At 41.1% G+C, this 22,227-nt stretch overlaps 1 protein-coding gene across 1 annotated transcript in view; it reads right to left on the bottom strand.

The window, feature by feature from the left end:
- The window catches only part of LOC126278816 (uncharacterized), a 222,331-nt gene extending 206,673 nt beyond the window's left edge, over window positions 1–15,658 (bottom strand). Inside the window, exons 1-2 of the mRNA XM_049979089.1 lie at window positions 15,655–15,658; window positions 15,539–15,623 (exon numbers count right to left, since the gene is read on the bottom strand). Coding sequence (XP_049835046.1) covers window positions 15,539–15,623; window positions 15,655–15,658 — 89 coding nt within the window. The remainder of the gene's footprint in view (window positions 1–15,538; window positions 15,624–15,654) is intronic.
- Window positions 15,659–22,227: the final 6,569 nt, after the last annotated feature.

The raw sequence follows: 22,227 nt of genomic DNA on the forward strand, positions 1-22,227 counted from the left end.
CCAGCAGCTCGGAATAATATCCTGAACTTACAGTGATGTCGCAAATAGTTCTGTGTCTCACTGGGAGTCAAAAACGACAAATATCGTTCGTGTTGATAACGAACGAAAATACATTAAAAATCGAAATTTTTATCCACCAGCAGATAGGTGTTCTCATGGTAGATCCTGATAATTCATAATGAAATCTTTAGTGCCGGGCCAGGATACGAACTCATTCACGCGCAATATGTGGAGATGTTGAGGAATCATCAGTTTTGAACAAATAACAAATTGTAGCCGAGCTGTATTGTCACGAAGGGAACAAATTCCGCGTTAAGGGCGGTCTGAGTTGCATTCCCAGTTCAGAACCAATTTTATCGACATACAGAAGCTCAGATAAAAGATGGAATAAGAGTCCTGTGATCCTACATAGCGTTTGCTTCGTCACTAGATATAAATAACTAGTATAAGAAAGGTTGCTGGTGATAAAGTTTCTACATGTCGCCACTCAAGACTTTAATGTGTCTCAAGCTAACGTCTACTTGGTAGAGAAGGAATATCACTTTAATGTGAATTTCTGACCACAATGCCATTATATCTTCTTCTCATGGTATAGCCCTATCTAAAATCGTTTGCGTGGTTGAGTAATGGTAGTGTACACGCACGTGGAAAACTTGATTGCACAGCAATCGCTGACATAGTGTAGCTGAGGTGGAATAAGTGGAACCAGCCAGCATTCGCTGAGGCAGATGGAAAACTGCCTAAAAACCATCCACAGACTGGCCGCCTTACCGGACCTCGACACAAGTCTACCGGACGGATTCGTGCCGGGTACCAGGCGCTCCTTTCCATTTCGGAAAGCCGTGCATTAGACCGCACAACTAACTGGACGGATTAGAACCTCACTCACCCTCGTCTTGCATATGGCGAAACGATCCACGCTGCGAAAGGTGGGAATTCGGCTTTTGACAGGTGCTCACGTTAGTGTGTCAGGATAGCGTAATTGAAAATTGACTACAGGTATAGCTATATAACAGGCAACAAAGGCCCTGATGCAAGGGAGCTTAAAACTCCATAACATTTAGTTATATATTTACGCTGACGCGATTAGCGACATCAGCCCCTCTATATGTGTAAAATTAATAATAACAGGGCGCCAGTAGCCCTCAATACGTGGAAATTTAAGAAGTAAGTTCTTCTGTTTTTCATTTCTACTTCAGAGCAGCGTTTCAATTTCCCTAATATTATTAACTGGTGGAACTTACACGTTTTGATGATCCTTTCGCACCATGAGGAACAGTAAACATTTATCGCCATTTAATTTGAATATATTTATTATCGTGAACTGACACAAAAGATATATCTTAGAAATGGTACCACAGGTAAACACATAAACAGCAAACTGTCTACTGACACGTCTTCAGCTAGTTTTAAAGACTTGATAATGGTTCAAAAATGATTCAAATAGCTTTGAGCACTATGAGACGTAACATCTAAGGTCATCAGTCCCCTAGAACTTATAACTACTTAAACCTAACTAACCTAAGGACACCACACACATCCATGCCCGAGGCAGGATTCGAACCTGCGACCTAGTGCTCGTACGGTTCCTGACTGAAGCGTCTAGAACCGCTCGGCAACACCGGCCACTAGGTAGCGTGGATGTACGATGCACTACAGTAGTTCCTCAGTAAGATCTTCCTTTTTCTGTTCTATGGGAACTTTCCCATTACATGCTTCTGTTTCGGTAAGCAAAAGTTTCTTGTTGGGAAAATGTATCTTGGCTTTCACTTATGTAAATGTATGAGTTTATCAATTACTAGCCCTTTCTTCCCTGAACTGTACTCATAGTACAGAAACTGGAGGGGTAGAGTGCAAATTCCTTTTCGAATGCCTTTTCATTTAATTTGACGATCTATTTGTGTGAACGCATACTCCATGAATAAAATCGACTATTTCGACTGTTTTTCTGTGTAAAATGTAAAGCAACCAAGACGGCTGGATTCAGTAACAAGTTATATGATCATCTGCAATAAGCACTCACAACTCTGTTTTCACAGCACCAAAGTCGCAGTCAGTTGGAGGATAACAGTGCCCACTAATGGGTAAATAGTATAATTCGTCATATGTGCCACTCTGTGTTGAGATCAATAAGAATCTTATAATCATATGATTACAAATTTGGCCTCTGCATGCACTGCGGTACAAGTGAAGTTTTCTTATGTTTTGGGGGACATAGTTCTCGAGGTACAGTTGTGCTCAAAAGTATCCGAACGACCTGAATTGCATTTCGCCTGATTCGCAAGCAACCCGCATAACGCAGCTGTCTAGCTGGTCCTCTAATTGCTCCTTGGTACAGTCGTTTGACTATTGTAAATGCTTCCAACAAGTCACCACTAGAAAATACTACTCTGTATCGCAATAACTCAGGATGTAAAGTAATACTACGATACTATAAATATCAGGGAACACCTTATCACAGGTAAGACTGTTCTTAAGGCTTGTAAGTTCACATTTATTACAATAAATGACATACCTGAAATGTCACCGCTCTCATTATTACGTAATGCACGTAGTAAATTCGTCGTATTCATGATTTCCTCTCCAAAGTAACATACCGTACTTATTATTTAACAAGAAATGACATTAAAAATTTAAGTTATACATGAGCAGCTAGTTGAGAATATGTATGAACTTCAAATGACACGACGAACCGACTCGTTCTGCATACGGATTCAAACCCAGGTCATGCAGACTAAGCAATGATTTCATGACTGACGGAAACTAACAGTCATTCCTGATTAGGCATACAGAGAGTGATACACTTCGATTTTAGACAGTATCAGTTAGCAAACATCAACCTTAAATTGAATAACGCAAACATTTTTAACGGACGCGAGTTCCTACCCAGCACCTATTGTCCCTGTTAACGAACTACGAGAGATGTTAAATATTGCTTCTTAACAAGTAACTTCCTTGAAATGCCGTGAGGTAAAGCTATGTGTTGGACAGGGATTCGAACCCAGAGCCTAATCAGATAGATATGGAAGCACAATAAACTGTGACATATCGCATTTTCTCGACAATAACTAGATGTTTCAACTGAAATGACGAGACGAAGCATTAATTTTTTCCTTCCCAGGACTCTAATCCAGCATCCATCGCTGTTTTATTCTAGAGAAAACGTTAAATACTGGTTTGTTGCACCAGCAGCGACATGTGAGCATGTTTTAAATAGAAATAATATGACGAAGAGTTCAGTGCGGACTGGGTATAGAGCCCCACACACATCGCTGTTGTCTGCACACAAATAGACATCAGCTACCGAATGTTTCTCCACCAGCAGCTCGGAATAATATACTGAACTTACAGTGTCCTCGCAAATAGTTCTGTGTCTCACTGAAAGTAAAAAACGACAAATATCGTTAGTGTTGATAACGAATGAAAATAAATTAAAAATCGAAATTATTATCCACCAGCAGATAGGTGTTCTCATGGTAGATCCTGATAATTCATAATGAAATCTTTAGTGCCGGGCCAGGATTCGAACCCATTCACGCGCAATATGTGGAGATGTTGAGGAATCAGCAGTTTTGAACAAACAGCAAATTGTAGCCGAGCTGTATTGTCACGAAGGGGACAAATAACGCGTTAAGGGCGGTCTGGGTTGCATTCCCAGTTCAGAACCAATTTTATCGACATACAGAAGCTCAGATAAAAGATGGAATAAGAGTCCTGTGATCCTACATAGCGTTTGTTTCGTCACTAGAAATATATAACTAGTGTAAAAAAGGTTGCTGGTGATAGTGTTTCTACATGTCGCCACTCTAGACTTTATTGTGGTTCAACCTAACGTCTACTTGGTAGAGAAGGAATATCATTTTTAATGTAAATTTCTGACCACAATGCCATTATATCTTCTTCACATGGTGTAGCCAGAAGAGAATGGAATCTGTCACTCCCTATCTAAAATCACTGGTCGAAGTTGGAAACGTACCAAGACCATAGATATATGAACCTATTATCAGCAAAACAGACCACCAAATCCTCTGCTGAGTGGCTAATTTTTCTATCATAACGCCATTGTGACACACTGGCTGGGAATTCTGACACACAGGCTCCCTGTATCAATTTGCAGCATGATCAGTAAATTCATTTACTTGGTTGACCGAATCACCATGAACTAGCTGTCTCTGCTACCCAGTGCATACATTCAACTTTATTTTGTAATCACCAAAATAAAATCACGTAACTGATACCAACACAGAACTACAATCACTGTAGGATGCAGAAATTTAAATAGGAAGTGTTCCTTTCCACTTGAGCTACTCTATTGCGCTGTCTGTTTGTTGAAAACAGAAAAGGTGTAACAGTTTGTCTTTCAGAATTCTAGACACGGCCACATGCATTATCTCACAGCGCTGTGGAATGCAAAAGTTCTGGGGGAAATGTTTTTGAGTTCTGTAGCTGTTGTGCCTATGAGTCAGGTGGTAATGTAATGGTAAGTGACGTGACCTATAGAAAATATGTCGCGATTTCGGGTACATTCATTGCTACATTTTTAAAACGCAATTCTACTGTCTGCTTAATTTATCAACGTAATGGAACTTGTAACATAATTCTCTTCACTTCTCAGCCCAAAATAGTCGCATGTGTGGAAAAGGGCTAATTTCTGCGACATTTTATCCTATTCAGGTTTAATAGACAACCAGGCAGCAGACGCATCTCTAAACTTTTGTATTATGTATGGGGAGAGCGCATCATGCCAAAATAATTCAGAAAAGTATTTTCTACATTAGCTGTCGTCTGGTAGTGGCATTTTATTCTTCTTCAAACCTTGTTTGACAGCTTTAACTCAGAACAAGTTTTCTACATGCGTGTAATCAATAAACCGCATGTGCGTTTTCAGACTTATAGATAACATCAGAGAATTGGCATATATCGTTGGTGATTAATTTCTCTGTCATGTTTACTATTGTTTTAACAACACTAAAGGAAACCTTAGGAGAATTGTGAGCTGTATTATAAGAAATGTAATAAAACTACCCACAATAACCTTATGACAGAAGTCTGTTTTAATAAAACTGAGTATCTATCGACACGAATTGGTAAAATACTACTCACTTAGATTTTAATTGGGTCTGTGTTTAATTGGTATGCTGTTTCATACTCAAGATCTATGCAAATGTGGCATTTCGTAAATAAAGTTATGTATTCCCAGAAACCCAAAATTTGCTTGTCAGCAGCGGAAAGGGGCGTTACCTACTGTGCAACATTGTAAGTTTTTCACCATTGCACTATGAGCCGTAAGTATTTTTTTATCGATGTTTGATCTGACCGTTTGCAGGTCTTTAACAGAAGGGATAAAAACTATACACTCAGTGAGACTGGAACAATAACAGACGCTTTTTCACTGGTCAGCACGTTACCACAGAGCATGCGAAGAAGTATGTGTATTAGCTTCCTCTTAAGAGACCAGTAGTGGCTAGAACTCGTAAACCGCTATTTGGAGGACGAGATTAGTTGGGATTTCCACGTGCAACGACTTTCCTGGGCTTAAAACCGTAAATTTAAAATCTTGTGATACACCTCAAGCGATAATAACTCATTTTATTCAATGGAAATGTCAGGAAAAATCAAGTGAGCTTTGAGGCTTAATTCCGTACACACCAGGAAGTAACTCGTCGATCACAGAGTTGCCAAACATACATTGCCTTGTTGCCAAATCTCAGTTACAATACAAGCAGGAAGAAGACGAACCGATGTGATCTTACAGCGGGCTGGGAATTGACCATAGCTAGTGTCTCCAAGTCGCGGCTGCTACGGCCTGGAATACGTAATGCGTCTGATCCGCATTTCTGTAACTAGGTTTAGGGACTGGAGCGTAGTTACTAATAATACTCGGAACTGACTGCAAACGAGGCATAATAAATCAGTAACTCTCATTGTTGTTTTTATATTTCTTTCGTAAGTGTACTCAAAACTAAGAAACTCATTCACAGGCGTTTTCGTGCCTCGCCGATAGTCGAGCACAACAAACAAATAAAAATAAAAAAAGAATGTGTGTGTGTGTGTGTGACACACACACACACACACACAGAGAGAGAGAGAGAGAGAGAGAGAGAGAGAGAGAGAGAGAAATAAAAAAGAATGAGAGAGAGAGAGAGTAAAAAATTGTAAAAAATTTGAATCATGGTGCGTAAAAAAATCTCTCATTAAAATGACACGTTCCACATCATTACGAAAAATCGTATTCATGATCAATGAAACAAGATTTATATAATGTAATCTAATTTAATCATAACATATTGATGACTAGCCAAGAAGAGTCATGAATTAACTAAGTTTTTGCCAATACCAGTAACCAAATGTAAACTTGAAATTTAAAGACGACTGTTTTTGTAAAAAACGGGGACTTCCGTCAATACCCTTTTGTCCCTGTTAATTAATCACGAAAGATGTCTGATATACCTCTATTTCGAAGAAACAAAGTGTGCCTGCATTTATAGATGAAGTGCATGATGTGAAGTTCTGTGACAGTGGTACGAAGCCAACACGGTTTTTTCCCTGTCTACGGAATCCTTTTCATGTTAATATCAAACATCAGCTATTACTCATGAATTACATTAAAACTAAAGTAATTGATGAAGACGTTGCTTGAGAACAAAAACGCACTGCCTCTCTTCATTTACTTGCGCCTATGAAATGGCTATAGAGTACTGCCAAACCAAAAGGCAAGAGGTCTTACTGCCTTCCGTTATACGTCGCTGTCCGTTTTCCCGTATGATTTGGTCGACATGACCTGCTTCAAGTTGTGTATGGCAGAGAATGTTTTAGAACATCAATTGTTTTCCTTTGCAATAAATGGAAAGATTTTCATTCTAAGCTGTCCAGGTACAAAATTTTCGCAATATTAGTTCAAATTTAATATTTGCTTCTATAATGTAGGAAAGTATTTCACAATTGCAAAACTCGCATCCGACTCATTGACCTTACACTTGGTCGCTGACCATAAATTCTAGCTCAGAGTGACACCAGTTTAAGTAACCAAATGTAGCGAAGACTGATTGAGCCGTTCTGACCCGAGACACGGGTGGTACCACCTTTTTTTCTTCTCTTTTTTATTTTTATTTTATCTTAATTTTGCGTCTCCTTCCGCCCCTTCAACCCATTCTTGCGCTCGCCAATTTCTGCCTTCTCGGCCTGGCTTCTATGCCATTAAAGGACGTTTAACACATAGAAAGCTCCTTCTGTATCAAGTAAGGAAAACGTCACTGCAGTGGAATGCTCAAGGTGCGTTCCTTCTGCAGCAAAGGAAACGTTTTATTCCTTGTTGATGACTCTTTGCTGCAAAACTTTTATTTTCATCGTGTTTTTTTTTCCTTTTGTGTTTTTTTAACTTCTTTAATATACAAAAAAGTTTTTTTTTAATTGTTTGTTTCCAATATTCTTTACGTGAGACGTTTCGGCTTGTTGACGGCACTCAACGCTCGTCTTCTCGAGGGTTGCCTATTATGGTGTACCCCAAGCATATAGCTTGGTCTCATATCTTTCTCCCCGTTTGTATGTGATCTCCTATGTCGGCAGTTTTCTTCTCTTAGCACTGAGTGCCCAAATGCCGGACGCCACACACTGGTTGTGATGTGGGAAAAAAAAGCACCGCCATCAACGTTATTAACAGTCGGACGCAGTGCATACATCTACTTCGTCGTTCCTTGTTTGTTTTTGCTCAACGTCGTTGTCGTTCATAGTGTCGTTATTCTCAATGCTGGTATATAGTTCGCGAACTTTTATCTGTATTTGTCATCCTTCATCAGCAGTTGCGCTTGTGTGGCTAGATATACTCTGTAGCCCTGGTAAGATGGCGCATCTTCGGCTGGAATTAGGTAACGCAGAGTATGTCCTGTCAGCCATGTCGATATATTTTTCTTCGTGATGGAGTAGTATGTGCCATCAGTTTGCGACACCGATGTGATGGAGATTGTCTAGCTGTCCTGCAGATAGAGGCAAGGTTCATTCTGCACCATTCCCAGACCAATTTATTTTCTCCGCAGACACATCTGTGTAGCAAGTTGTCTATGAGGGCACACTCTCCACATCTGTGAGTTTCCGACAATCGTATTCTGTGTAATTTTTCTTTCGTAGGTATGGTCTCATTAACTACTTCATACCACGTTGATCTGATATTTGTTCCGAGCACTTTGTTGTGGATATTCTTCCAGATCTGAGCCCAATCCCGTAGGGGATATTTCGTTTCCATGCGGTTTACTCTTCCACTAGTATTCATTATCCGGTATAGTTGAGTGGTTGTAAGGTCCTGTATTGGTGCGTTCAGTTTCGCTCGGAGGTAACTAACTTCGAGCAGAAACATCCTGATGTGGTGGGCATTGTAGTGGGTCTCCCCCAGGTTTATCGGTATTGCCATATTAGTAGGTGTATACATCCGTAGGGCCATATGGAGCGCGCTGTCTGGGTAGTCTTGAAACAGCTGAATAGTTCTCCGTATAAGAAGAGCCTTGCATTTAATTTCAACATCTATTAGCCCTAGGCCCCCTTTCTCCGGTGGGAGAGTAAAAACATTAATTCCCACTTTGAATATTTCGCCCCTCCAAATATACCAACCACTTGCCGTCATTATTTGCTTGGAAATGCTGTTGACCACAGGGATTATCTGCCCTACCTACCAGATTTTCGAAAGTATCATTTGATTGTTAAAGTGCACTCTTTGCATGACGTCCTGTTCTCTGCCTTTATTTTGCTGGAGACAACCTCTCGTCATAGCCAGAAGCTCTTGCCAGTTGCCCGTAGTAGTTTTCAGAGGGCAGCGGCTCATTCGTATTTCCAACAGCTTGATACTCTCGTGAACTACATATGAGCAGTTATCATCGATTCTAAACCGTCTACTGATCGGCATTAGTTTAGTCTTGCGATAGTTGAGCTTTGAGTATGAGGCTCTTTCATACTCCCGTACACTGTGACTTCTTGTAGGTCTCGCTCCGAACGTACGATGACACTTACGTCATCCGCGTATGCCACACATTTTACAGTCGTCAAATACAGGGTTAAGCCGTCAAGTTTACGGTTCAGCAAACGAACAAGTGGCTCAATGGCAATGACAAAAAGAGGCATTGACATGGGGCATCCTTGTCGTACAGATCGCTCAATAGTTATTTGCCGGGAGAGTTGCCCATTGATGACGATCCTAGAGCAAGCAGAGGTGTACATATTTTTGACCATTGTAATGAAACAGTCACCAAACCCTAAGCGGTTCATAATTTGAAAAAGCTGTCCGAGATTCTTTCAAAGGCTTTGCATTGATCTAGAGCTAAAATTGCAGCCTCCGGTTGGGTAATAGCACTAACGGAGATGATCTCCCTAAAATCTGCGAGACTTCTAAAGATCGTTCGACCAGGGACGGCTGCTGCCTGGCTATCATGTATGATTTTATGTAAAACATGTTTAATTCTCGCTGCTAGAACGCGGGGCACAATTTTGTAATCGGAGTTGAGGAGGGAAATAGGATGAAATTTATTGAAATCATCTGGTGGGTATTCATTGTGGACGAGTTGAATTAGACCCGTGGTCTAGGGGTTGCGTCTTTGATTCATAACCAAAACGTCTTCGGTCCCGGGTTCGATTCCCGCCACGGCCTAAATCTTGATAAATAATCAGCATTGGCGGTCGAAGACTTCCGGCATAAGAAGTCAGCCTCATTCTGCCAACGGCCTTGTGAAAGAGGGCGGAGGAGCGGATAGAAGTTCAAGGCACTCTCTTGTCCTAGGGGTGGGAAATTTCCCCTAAGCACGGAAGAATCAGCAATGATCAACGACATGAGGATGCAGAAGGCAATGGAAACCACTGCATTAAAGACACGTAACGTGTATCCACAGGACATGTGGCCTGTAGTTGAAGAAGTGTAATGATGATCTCTCCATTGGCAAAAGATTCCGGAATAGTCCCCCATTCGGATCTTCGGGAGGGGACTGCCAAGGGGGAGGTTACCATAAGAATAAGATTGAATAATCAACGAAAGGATAACGTTCTACGAGTCGGGACGTGGAATGTCAGAAGCTTGAACGTGGTAGGGAAACTAGAAAATCTGAAAAGGGAAATGCAAAGGCTCAATCTAGATGTAGGAGGGGTCAGTGAAGTGAAGTAGAAGGAAGACAAGGATTTCTGGTCAGATGAGTATTGGGTAATATCAACAGCAGCAGAAAATGGTATAACAGGTGTAGGATTCGTTGTGAATATGAAGGTAGGGCAGAGGGTGTGTTACTGTGAACAGTTCAGTGACCGGGTTGTTCTAATCAGAATCGACAGCATACCAACACCGACAACGATAGTTCAGGTATACATGCCGACGTCGCAAGCTGAAGAGGAACAGATAGAGAAAGTGTATGAGGATATTTAAAGGGTAATGCAGTATGTAAAGGGGGACGAAAATCTAATAGTCATGGGCGACTGGAATGCAGTTGTAGGGGAAGGAGTAGAAGAGAAGAAGACAGGAGAATATGGACTTGGGACGAGGAATGACAGAGGAGAAAGATTAATTGAGTTCTGTAACAAGTTTCAGCTAGTAATAGCGAATACCCTGTTCAGGAATCACAAGAGGAGGAGGTATATTTGGAAAAGGCCGGGAGATACGGGAAGATTTCAATTAGATTACATCATGGTCAGACAGAGATTCCGAAATCAGATACTGGATTGTAAGGCGTACCCAGGAGCAGATATAGACTCAGATAACAATATAGTAGTGATGAAGTGTAGGCTGAAGTTCAAGACATTAGTCAGGAAAAATCAATACGCAAAGAAGTGGGACACGGAAGTTCTAAGGAATGACGAGATACGTTTGAAGTTCTCTAACGCTATAGATACAGCAATAAGGAATAGCGCAGTAGGCAGTACAGTTGAAGTGGTATGGACATCTCTAAAAAGGGCCATCACAGAAGTTGGGAAGGAAAACATAGGTACAAAGAAGGTAGCTGCGAAGAAACCATGGGTAACAGAAGAAATACTTCAGTTGATTGATGAAAGGAGGAAGTACAAACATGTTCCGGGAGAATCAGGAATACAGAAATACAAGTCTCTGAGGAATGAAATAAATAGGAAGTGCAGGGAAACTAAGATGAAATGGCTGCAGGAAAAATGTGAAGACATCGAAAAAGATATGGTTGTCGGAAGGACAGACTCAGCATACAGGTAAGTCAAAACAGCCTTTGGTAACATTAAAAGCAACGGTGGTAACATTAAGAGTGCAACGGGAATTCCACTGTTAAATGCAGAGGAGACAGCAGATAGGTGGAAAGAATACATTGAAAGCCTCTATGAGGGTGAAGAATAATATACAGAAGAATAATATACAGAAGAATGGAAAAGAAAATTGAGAATGCGCTGGGTGACGATCAGTTTGGCTTTAGGAAAGGTAAAGGAACGAGAGAGGCAATTCTGACGTTACGGCTAATAATGGAAGCAAGGCTAAAGAAAAATCAAGACACATTCATAGCGTTTGTCGACCTGGAAAAAGCGTTCGACAATATAAAATGGTGCAAGCTCTTCAAGATTCTGAAAAAAGTAGGGGTAAGCTATAGGGAGAGACGGGTCATACACAATATGTACAACGACGAAGAGGGAATAATGAGAGTGGACCATCAAGAACGAAGTGCTCGTATTAAGAGGGGAGTAAGACAAGGCTGTAGCCTTTCGCCCCTACTCTTCAATCTGTACATCGAGGAAGCAATGATGGAAATAAAAGAAAGGTTCAGGAGTGGAATTAAAATACAAGGTGAAAGGATATCAATGATACGATTCGCTGATGACATTGCTATCCTGAGTGAAAGTGAAGAAGAATTAAATGATCTGCTGAAAGGAATGAACAGTCTAATGAGTACACAGTATCGTTTGAGAGTAAATCGGAGAAAGACGAAGGTAATGAGAAGTAATAGAAAAGAGAACAGCGATAAACTTAACATCAGGATTGATGGTCACGAAGTCAATGAAGTTAAGGAATTCTGCTACCTAGGCAGTAAAATAACCAATGACGGATGAGGCAAGGAGGACATCAAAAGCAGACTCGCTATGGCAAAAAAGGCATTTCTGGCCAAGAGAAGTCTACTAATATCAAATACCGACCTTAATTTGAGGAAGAAATTTCTGAGTGTGTACGTCTGGAGTACAGCATTGTATGGTAGTGAAACATGGACTGTGGGAAAACCGGAACAGAAGAGAATCGAAGCATTTGAGATGTGGTGCTATAGACGAATGTTGAAAATTAGGTGGACTGATAAGGTAAGGAATGAGGAAATTCTACGCAGAATCGGAGAGGAAAGGAATATGTGGAAAACACTGATAAGGAGAAGGGACAGGATGATAGGACATCTGCTAGGACATGAGGGAATGACTTCCATGGTACTAGAGGGAACAGTAGAGGGCAAAAACTGTAGAGGGAGACAGAGATTGGTATACGTCAAACAAATAATTAAGGACGTAGGTTGCAAGTTCTACTCTGAGATGAAGAGGTTAGCACAGGAAAGGAATTCGTGGCTGGCTGCATCAAACCAGTCAGTAGACCGACGACACAAAAAAAAAAAAAAAAATTAGTATCACTGAATCCTTCTCGTAGTTGCCGACCTGCTTCAATTTCATTACATATGTTCAGAAAGCAATGTTCGAGTAAATCACAGAATTGTTTGTAGAATTCAATGGATAGGCCATCTGCCCCGGGCGATTTATTACCCTGAGCCTTCCTCAAAGCCTCCCAAAGTTCTTCCTCAGTGACATCACTTAGTGATAGTTGTCTGTCCGTCTCGTCGAGGGTCGCAGTAAGGCAGTTTTTCATGGTCGTAATTGCCTCGTCATTCGTGGGCTCTGACATGTACAGCCGTCGGTAATAGTCGGTTATATATTCCTTTATCTCATTCTGGGTGTGGTGACACTACCATCTTCTGTTTTTAATCTGTGAATCAGTTTCTGTCTAGCGTGGCGTTTCTCTTTCGCAAGATGGAAGGAGGATGGGCTTTCGTCATAGGCGCTGTTACCATCGCGAGAACGTATTTTAATTCCTTCCAGTTGTCTGGAGACATCGAAAATAAAATTCGAAAAGCTCTTTCTGCTCCCGGCTCCTTTCATAGCTGTAACCTTTCAAGCAATTAATAAGTTTGGCCTTTTGGCAGCGGCACCACCACAGCGTGACCGACGGGAAAATTTGTTGGCGCCGTGAGTGGAGATCCCATACTTCCTGCACCCGTTCTCTTAAACCTTGATGATTGAGTATTGAAACATTCAGCTTCCAACCTGCTCTGTCACGGTACGTTCTCTGTCGTACCATTCGGATTGTACAGTGATGAGCCTCGTGGTCGGAGAAGTACAACGGCCACATCTCCGTTGCAGAGATCTTGTCCCGCAGGCGTTTTCCTACATAAATTCTGTCTAGTCGGCTGGCAGTTTGAGCGATAAAATACGTGAAACACTGTCGGTCCCCGTTCAGGATCTCCCAGGTGTCTTCTAGGTCCGTCATTCGAACAGTTTCGGCAAGTGTCGCACAACCGTTAAAGTTCGGCCATTGGTCTTTAGGCTTTAAAACACAATTAAAATCCCCGCCGACGATCACGTCCTCCTCATTCCTCCGTAAAAGATACAATAAGTCAGTAGCGTAAAAATGTGCTCTGGCAGCTCTATTTTGATTCCCCGAGGGATCATAGATGTTTATCAATCGAACTCTATTAATGAGACACGAAATTCCTCTGCCAGACTCTGGTCTTTCCACGTCCGAGACAATAATACTCTCTTTGAATAACAGAGCTGTGCCTGAGGAGCAATCTGGGATGGTATTTGTCAGTACGTCATACCCAGAAGAGTCAGGTAGGAAATGGTGAGCCACCTCTTGCACCATCGCGATGTCTGCACCACAGCTATGCAAATAATCGCGGAGACTGTGTCTCTTCTTCTCTGAAGTTATTTTGTTTATGTTCACAGTGACTATCTTGTAGTCCTGAAAAGGAGGCATGAAGTTCTCTATGTTAAAAGTCGCTGACCAGTCAGCAAAAGCATGGTGTCGGTGCGGAAATTAATACGCATCCGAATCATCATCTTTTCTCAGGTTCGTTGAAAGCTGTCGTGTCACAAGTAATTCTGCTCTCCCGGCTGGCATAGCCTCCTTTGGTGGTTCGGACGTAGTCAGTCCTCGATCCACCGACATGTCCTCGATATCATCAGCCCAGCTGCCTGCATTTGACATGTCCATCTTCTGATCTGAGCCCTTTCCCGTTGGACACTGTTCTTTTCGCCCCTCTCTCAGGAGCTGCTGAGAGACCCGATCCTCGTCTGCTGCAGCTTGATTTCCAACCCCAGAGTTCGGCGTGGTCACTGTTATCGCCTAGTCGTGGCCACTCGATTGCTTCGCATCTGTCCTGCCAAGAGTTGCGTCCGCTAATTCTCGGGCAATTTGCGCACCTTTCTCGGACAGCAGTGGAGCTGCTTTCTCAGCATCCTTGCGAGCGATCCGTCGCTTTTTTTTTTTTTTTTAAAAAAAAGGAGAAACGTCAGCCCTTTCATTTGGCACAGTCACTGAGGAAGAGCTGCAGATTGGTAATCCGGTGTTGTCGCTCCCATTGATTTAGAATCCGATCCTTTGTCGGTGCGTGGATCATTTTCAACATCTTGGGTTTCTCGCCAACCTGGGCGCTGACCAAACACGTAGCATCCGGATCGTTCAGTTTCATCGTCACGTTGGGGGTGGTGTTAGCGTTGCCCTCTGGGGTGGCAGTCTCCATTGGTGTCTGGTCAACTTCGGTGGTGTTGACAGTTGTGTCCATGTGAGTGACCTCCGTGCTGCCATGGTCGAACGGATTGCCACCACATAAGTTAGAGGCATTGACGACATCTTGTTACTAGGTACACTTTCGTCTGGTGGCAACTGTGTCACTCGTCTCTGTACGCAATGTGCGCCAACATGATCAGTTGCACCACACCCAGAGCAAGTGCGAGGCTTTCCATCCCTTATAGCAATTGCCCTGTATCCACAGATCGTAATATATGATGGAATGTGTTTCTCCAGTTCTATTTTCACCTGTCGAAGACCGTTCAAGACAGGAACTTTGAAGGACATCAACATTTCCGCAATATTGCTGATAATCGTGCCACAATTTTTCAAAACTACATTTATTTCGTTGGAAGGAACTTCAAAAGGTAGTTCGAAAATTCTAACTGTGCGGACACTAAATCCTGCACGAGATACATGAACTTCGCCAGTATTACCATCGCTGTGAGTAAATTTAAGGCTACCACCGCATGACTGAACAATTTGATCACATATTTCAGCAGTTTTAAACTTTATGTGCGGAGTACTGCTAACGATCGAAAGATGTACACCAATTATTACGTCAAAAGATCGTTTCAAAACATTCTCAATCCATGCTTCGAGTTCGTAAGCTTTAGGTCGTGCATATTTCTGATCGAAACTTAATTTCAAAGTATCTTGTCGTGCTAGTTCATTCATAGTCAATCCGTGACATTTTTCACACAATAACGCTTAACTGTGTACGCTACAATAACGTCAACTCACCGTAAACAGCGCTCAGCCGGCACCAGCAGAGACGTAAACACCAGCGCGCGTCCGCTCGCCACGGCCGCCGAGGGCCGAGTCGGGGCTACGGACACATTGCTTCCTGTACGCCACACTCATAACGGTATTTGTCGCTCAGCCTCATAACGCATCGTGAAAGATAATAAAAGTTGTCACTTATGTGAAGAATAGCATTCCTTTAGGCAAAAAATTGAATTTTCTGTCTTAGTTTACATGAGGATTATATAGCACGAGTCATTCAAATGGAAAGGGAATATCAAGTGAATTTAGCGAGTCAATTCAGAACCATACGCGGAAGTGATTGCACTGTCACAGTGTTGCCAAATGTTTGTGACGATGTTGCCAATTTCTCAGCTGTGCTAGACAGCTCTGTAGCGGTATGCGAGGACAATCCCGTGCTCGTGTCATAAGAAGGTATGGACAGGAGGCGCGTGGTTTGGTTAATATGCAGCGTTTTCTCCTACCAGTTGTGTCAAACATTCAGGTGTATAATCTTCCATTACGATTACAGTCTCCTACAAAATATATACGAATAAAACACTTACATTATTACTTTGTGACAAAAGATTATTTCAGTACAATAAAAAGTCTTTGGAAACCACTTATGCTCACCTGTCACAAAAGTAAGATAACAAACACTTTGGACGTCGAAATCGATTGCACCTATGTGCAGTCTTGTGACCTTTAAATAAATCGTCTTAACGGCAGTAAATCATGGTTTGTTATTTACCGGCGGTAATCTGCCGCATTTCTCTGGCTGGAAGGCAAAAAGCTTACTGACAAATTTCATAGAAAGAAAAGGGGGACGAAATGTCTCCCACTGGAAGGTCATGTTGTTTTATTTAAATGATTACAAAAACAGGTAAAACGAACAGTCAGGTTGTCGGTATAAGCACATTACTGTTGTCAGTATGATGTTGCACTGTCCAGGGCCTGTGATGCAAGGCCCGTTTAGGTTAGGCATATTGTATAAAGAAGTGGAAGAGAGAGCACAACTAAATTCTAATGCGTATGCATTGCATACACACAGAAATGACTGTTACAGTGTACTTGTGGAGCCCAATGAGTAAATTGCGTTTTTTCCGGTGAGAAAGAGCCGTGGCAAACAGTCTTCGCTACATTTGGTTACTTAAACTGGTGTCACTCTGAGCTAGAATTTATGGTCAGCGACTAAGTGTAAGGTCAATGAGTCGGATGCGACTTTTGCAACTGTGAAATACTTTCCTACACTATAGAAGCGAATATTAAATTTGAACTAATATTGCGAAAAATTTGTACCTGGATAGCTTAGAATGAAAATCTTTCCGTTTATTGCAAAGGAAAACAATTGATTTTCTAAAACATTGTCTGTCATACACAAACTGAAACAGGTCATGTCGACCAAATCATATGGAAGAACTGACAGCGACGTATATCGGAAGGCAGTAAGATCTCTCGCCTTTGGGTTTGGCAGTACTCTATAGCCATTTCTAGGCGCAAGTAAATGAAGAGAGGCAGCGCATTTTTGTTCTCAAGTAACGTCTTCATCAATTACTTTAGTTTTAATGTAATCTACTAGTAATTGTTGATGTTTGATATTAACATGAAAAGAATTTCGTAGACAGGGCCGGCCGCGGTGGTCTCACGGTTCTATGCGCGCAGTCTGGAACCGCGCGACTGCCACGGTCGCAGGTTCAAATCCTGCCTCGGGCATAGATGTGTGTGATGTCCTTAGGTTAGTTAGGATTAACTAGTTCTAAGTTCTAGGGGACTGATGACGTAAGATGTTAAGTCCCATAGTGCTCAGAGCCATTTGAACCATTTGAACCGTAGACAGGGAAAAAACCGTGTTGGGTTCGTACCTCTGTCACAGAACTTCACTTCATGCACTTCATCTATAAATGCATGCACACTTTGTTATTTCGAAATAGAGGTATATCAGACATCTTTCGTGGTTAATTAACAGGGACGAAAGGGTCTTGACGGAAGTCCCGGTTTATTACAAAAACTGTCGTCTTTTATTTTCAAGTTTAGATTTGGTTACTAGTATTGGTAAAAACTTCGGTAATTCTTGACTCTTCATGGCTAGTCATCAATATGATATGATTAAATTAGATTACATTATATAAATTCTTGTTTCATAGATCATTAATACGATATTTCGTAATGATGTGAAACGTGTCATTTTAATGAGAGATTTCTTTACATACCATGATTCAATTTCTTTAGAATTTTTTACTCTCTTTCTCTCTTATTCTTTTTGATTTCTCTCTCTCTCTCTGTCACACCCACACATACACACACACACACACACACACACACACATACACACACACACACATTTTTTTTTATTTGTTTGTTGTGCTCGACTACCGGCGAGGCACGAATATGTCTGAATGAGTTTCTTTGTTTTGAGTACACTTACGAAAGAAATATAAAAACAACAATGAGAGTTCCTGTCAGTTCCGAGTATTATTAGTAACTACGCTCCAGTCCCTAAACCTAGTTACAGAAAAGCGAATCAGACGCATTACGTATTCCAGGCCGTAGCAGCCGCGACTTGGAGACACCAGCTATGGTCAATTCCCAGCCTGCTGTAAGATCACATTGGTTCCTGCTTGTATTGTAACTGAGATTTGGCAACAAGGCAATGTATGTTTGGCAACTCTGTGATCGACGAGTTACTTCCTGGTGGGTACGGAATTAAGCCTCAAAGTTCACTTGATTTTTCCTGTCATTTCCAATGGAATAATCGGAGTTATTATCGCTTGAGGTGTATCAAAAGATTTTAAATTTACGGTTTTAAGAACAGGAAAGACGTTGCACGTGGAAATCGCAACTAATCACGTCCTCCAAATAGCGGTTTACGAGTTCTAGCAGCTACTAGTCTCGTAAGAGGAAGCAAATACACATACTTCTTCGCCAGCTCTGTGGTAACGTGCTGACCTGTGAAAAAGCGTTTGTTATTGTTCGCAGTTCCAGTCTCACTGAGTATATCGTTTTTATCCCTTCTGTGAAAGAGCTACAAACGGTCAGATCAAACATCGATAAAAAAAATACTTACGGCTTATAGTACAATGGTGAAAAACTTACAATGTTGCACAGTAGGTAACGCCCCTTTACGCTGCTGACAAGCAAATTTTGAGTTTCTAGGAATACATAACTTTATTTGTGAAATGCCACATTTGCATAGATCTTGAGTATGAAACAGCATACCAATTAAACACAGACCCAATCAAAATCTAAGTGAGTAGTATTTTACCAATTCGTGTCGATAGATACTCAGTTTTATTAAAACAGACTTCCGTCATAAGGTTATTGTGGGTAGTTTTATTACATTTCTTATAATACAGCTCACAATTCTCCTAAGGTTTCCTTTAGTGTTGTTAAAACAATAGTAAACATGACAGAGAAATTAATCACCAACGATATATGCGAATTCTCTGATGTTATAGATAACAGTCTGAAAACGCACATGCGGTTTATTGATTACACGCATGTAGAAAACTTGTTCTGAGTTAAAGCTGTCAAACAAGGTTCGAAGAAGAATAAAATGCCACTACCAGACGACGGCTAATGTAGAAAATACTTTTCTGAATTATTTTGGCATGATGCGCTCTCCCCATACATAATACAAAAGTTTCGAGATGCGTCTGCTGCCTGGTTGTCTATTAAACCTGAATAGGATAAAATGTCGCAGAAGTTAGCCCTTTTTCACACATGCGACTATTTTGGGCTGAGAAGTGAAGAGAATTATGTTACAAGTTCAGTAAGTTGATAAATTAAGCAGACAGTAGAATTGCGTTTTAAAAAAAGTAGCAATGAATGTACTCGAAATCGCGACATCTTTTCTATGGGTCACGACACTTACCATTACATTACCACCTGACTCATAGGCACAACAGCCACAGAACTCAAAAACAATTCCTCCAGAACTTTTGCATTCCACAGCGCTGTGAGATAATCATGTGGCCGTGCCTAGAATTCTGAAAGTCAAACAGTTAAACCTTTTCTGTTTTCAACAAACAGATAGCGCAATAGAGTAGCTCAAGCGGAAAGGAACACTTCCTATTTAATTTCTGCATCCTACAGTGATTGTAGTTCTGTGTTGGTATCAGTTACGTGATTTTATTTTGGTGATTACAAAATAAAGTTGAATGTATGCACTGGGTGGCCGAGGCAACTAGTTCATGGTGATTCGATCAACCAAGTAAATGAATTTACTTAACGTGCTACAAATTGATACAGGGAGCCTGTGTGTCAGAATTCTCAGCCAGTGTGGCACAACGGCGTTATGATAGAAAAATGAGCCACTCATCACAGGATTTGGTTTTCTGTTGTGCTGATGATAGGTTCATATATCTATGGTCTGGGTTCGTTTCCAACTTCGGTCAGTGATTTTAGATAGGGAGTGACACATTCCATTCTCTTCTGGCTACACCATGTGAAGAAGATATAATGGCATTGTGGTCAGAAATTCACATTAAAAATGATATTCCTTCTCTACTAAGTAGACGTTAGGTTGAGCCACAATAAAGTCTAGAGTGGCGACATGTAGAAACACTATCACCAGCAACCTTTTTTACACTAGTTATATATTTCTAGCGACGAAACAAACGCTATGTAGGATCACAGGACTCTTATTCCATCTTTTATCTGAGCTTCTGTATGTCGATAAAATTGGTTCTAAACTGGGAATGCAACTCAGAAAGCCCTTAACGTGGAATTTGTCCCCTTCGTGACAGTACAGCTCGTCTACAATTTGTTATTTGTTCAAAACTGCTGATTCCTCAACATCTCCACATATTGCGCGTCAATGGATTCGAATCCTGGCCCGGCACTAAAGATTTCATTATGAATTATCAAGATCTACCATGAGAACACCTATCTGCTGGTGGATAATAATTTCGATTTTTAATGTATTTTCATTCGTTATCAACACGAACGATATTTGTCGTTTTTGACTTCCAGTGAGACACAATTCTATTTGCGACATCACTGTAAGTTCAGGATATTATTCCGTGCTGCTGGTGGAGAAACATTCGGTAGCTGACGTCTATTTGTGTGCAGTCAACAACGATATGTGTGGGGCTCTATACCCAGTCCCCACTGAACTCTTCGTCATATTATTTCTACTTCAAACATGCTCACATGTCGCTGCTGGTGCAACAAACCCGTATTTAACGTTTTCTCTAGAATAAAACAGCGATGGATGCTGGATTAGAGTCCTGGGAAGGAAAAAATTAATGTTTCGTCTCGTCATTTCAGTTGAAACATCTAGTTATTGTCGAGAAAATGTGATATGTCAAAGTTGATTGTGCTTCGATATCTATCCGATTAGGTTCTGGGTTCGAATCCCTGTCCAACACATAGCTTTACCTCACGGCATTTCAAGAAAGTTACTTGTTAAGAAGCAATATTTAACATCTCTCGTAGTTCGTTAACAGGGACAATAGGTGCTGGGTAGGAACTCGCGTCCGTTAAAAATGTTTGCGTTATGCAATTTAAGGTTGATATTTGCTAACTGATACTGTCTAAAATCGAGGTGTATCACTTTCTGTATGCCTAATCAGGAATGACTGTTAGTTTCCGTCAGTCATGAAATCATTGCTTAGTCTGCATGACCTGGGTTTGAATCCGTATGCAGAACGAGTCGGTTCGTCGTGTCATTTGAAGTTCATACATATTCTCAACTAGCTGCTCAGTATAACTTAAATTTTTAATGTCATTTCTTGTTAAATAATAAGTACGGTATGTTACTTTGAAGAGGAAATCATGAATACGACGAACTTACTACGTGCATTACGTAATAATGAGAGCGGTGACATTTCAGGTATGTCATTTATTGTAATAAATGTGAACTTACAAGCCTTAAGAACAGTCTTACCTGTTATAAGGTGTTCCCTGATATTTGTAGTATCGTAGTATTACTTCACATCTTGAGTTATTGCGATACAGAGTAGTGTTTTCTAGTGGTGACTTGTTGGAAGCATTTACAATAGTCAAACGACTGCACCAAGGGACGATTAGAGGACCAGCTAGACAGCTGCGTTATGCGGGTTGCTTGCGAATCAGGCGAAATGCAATTCAGGTCGTTCGGATACTTTTGAGCAGAACTGTACATCGAGAACTATGTCCCCCAAAACTTAAGAAAACTTCACTTGTACCGCAGTGCATGCAGAGGCCAAATTTGCAATCATATGATTATAAGATTTTTATTGATCTCAACACAGAGTGGCACATATGACGAATTATACTATTTACCCATTAGTGGGCACTGTTATCCACCAACTGACTGCGACTTTGGTGTTGTGAAAACAGAGTTGTGAGTGCTTATTGCAGATCAGCATATAACTTGTTACTGAATCCAGCCGTCTTGTTTGCTTTACATTTTACACAGAAAAACAGTCGAAATAGTCGATTTTATTCATGGAGTATGCGTTCAAACAAGTAGTTCGTCAAATTAAATGAAAAGGCATTCGAAAAGGAATTTGCACTCTACCCCTGCAGTTTCCGTACTATGAGTACAGTTCAGGGAAGAAAGGGCTAGTAATTGATAAACTCATACCTTTACATAAGTGAAAGCCAAGATACATTTTCGCAACAAGAAAATTTTGCTTACCGAAACAGAAGCGTGTAATGGGAAAGTTCCCATAAAACAGAAAAAGAAAGATCTTACTGAGGAACTA

This window comes from Schistocerca gregaria, chromosome 6, assembly GCF_023897955.1.
Source record: "Schistocerca gregaria isolate iqSchGreg1 chromosome 6, iqSchGreg1.2, whole genome shotgun sequence".
NCBI classification, from domain to species: Eukaryota; Metazoa; Arthropoda; class Insecta; order Orthoptera; family Acrididae; genus Schistocerca; species Schistocerca gregaria.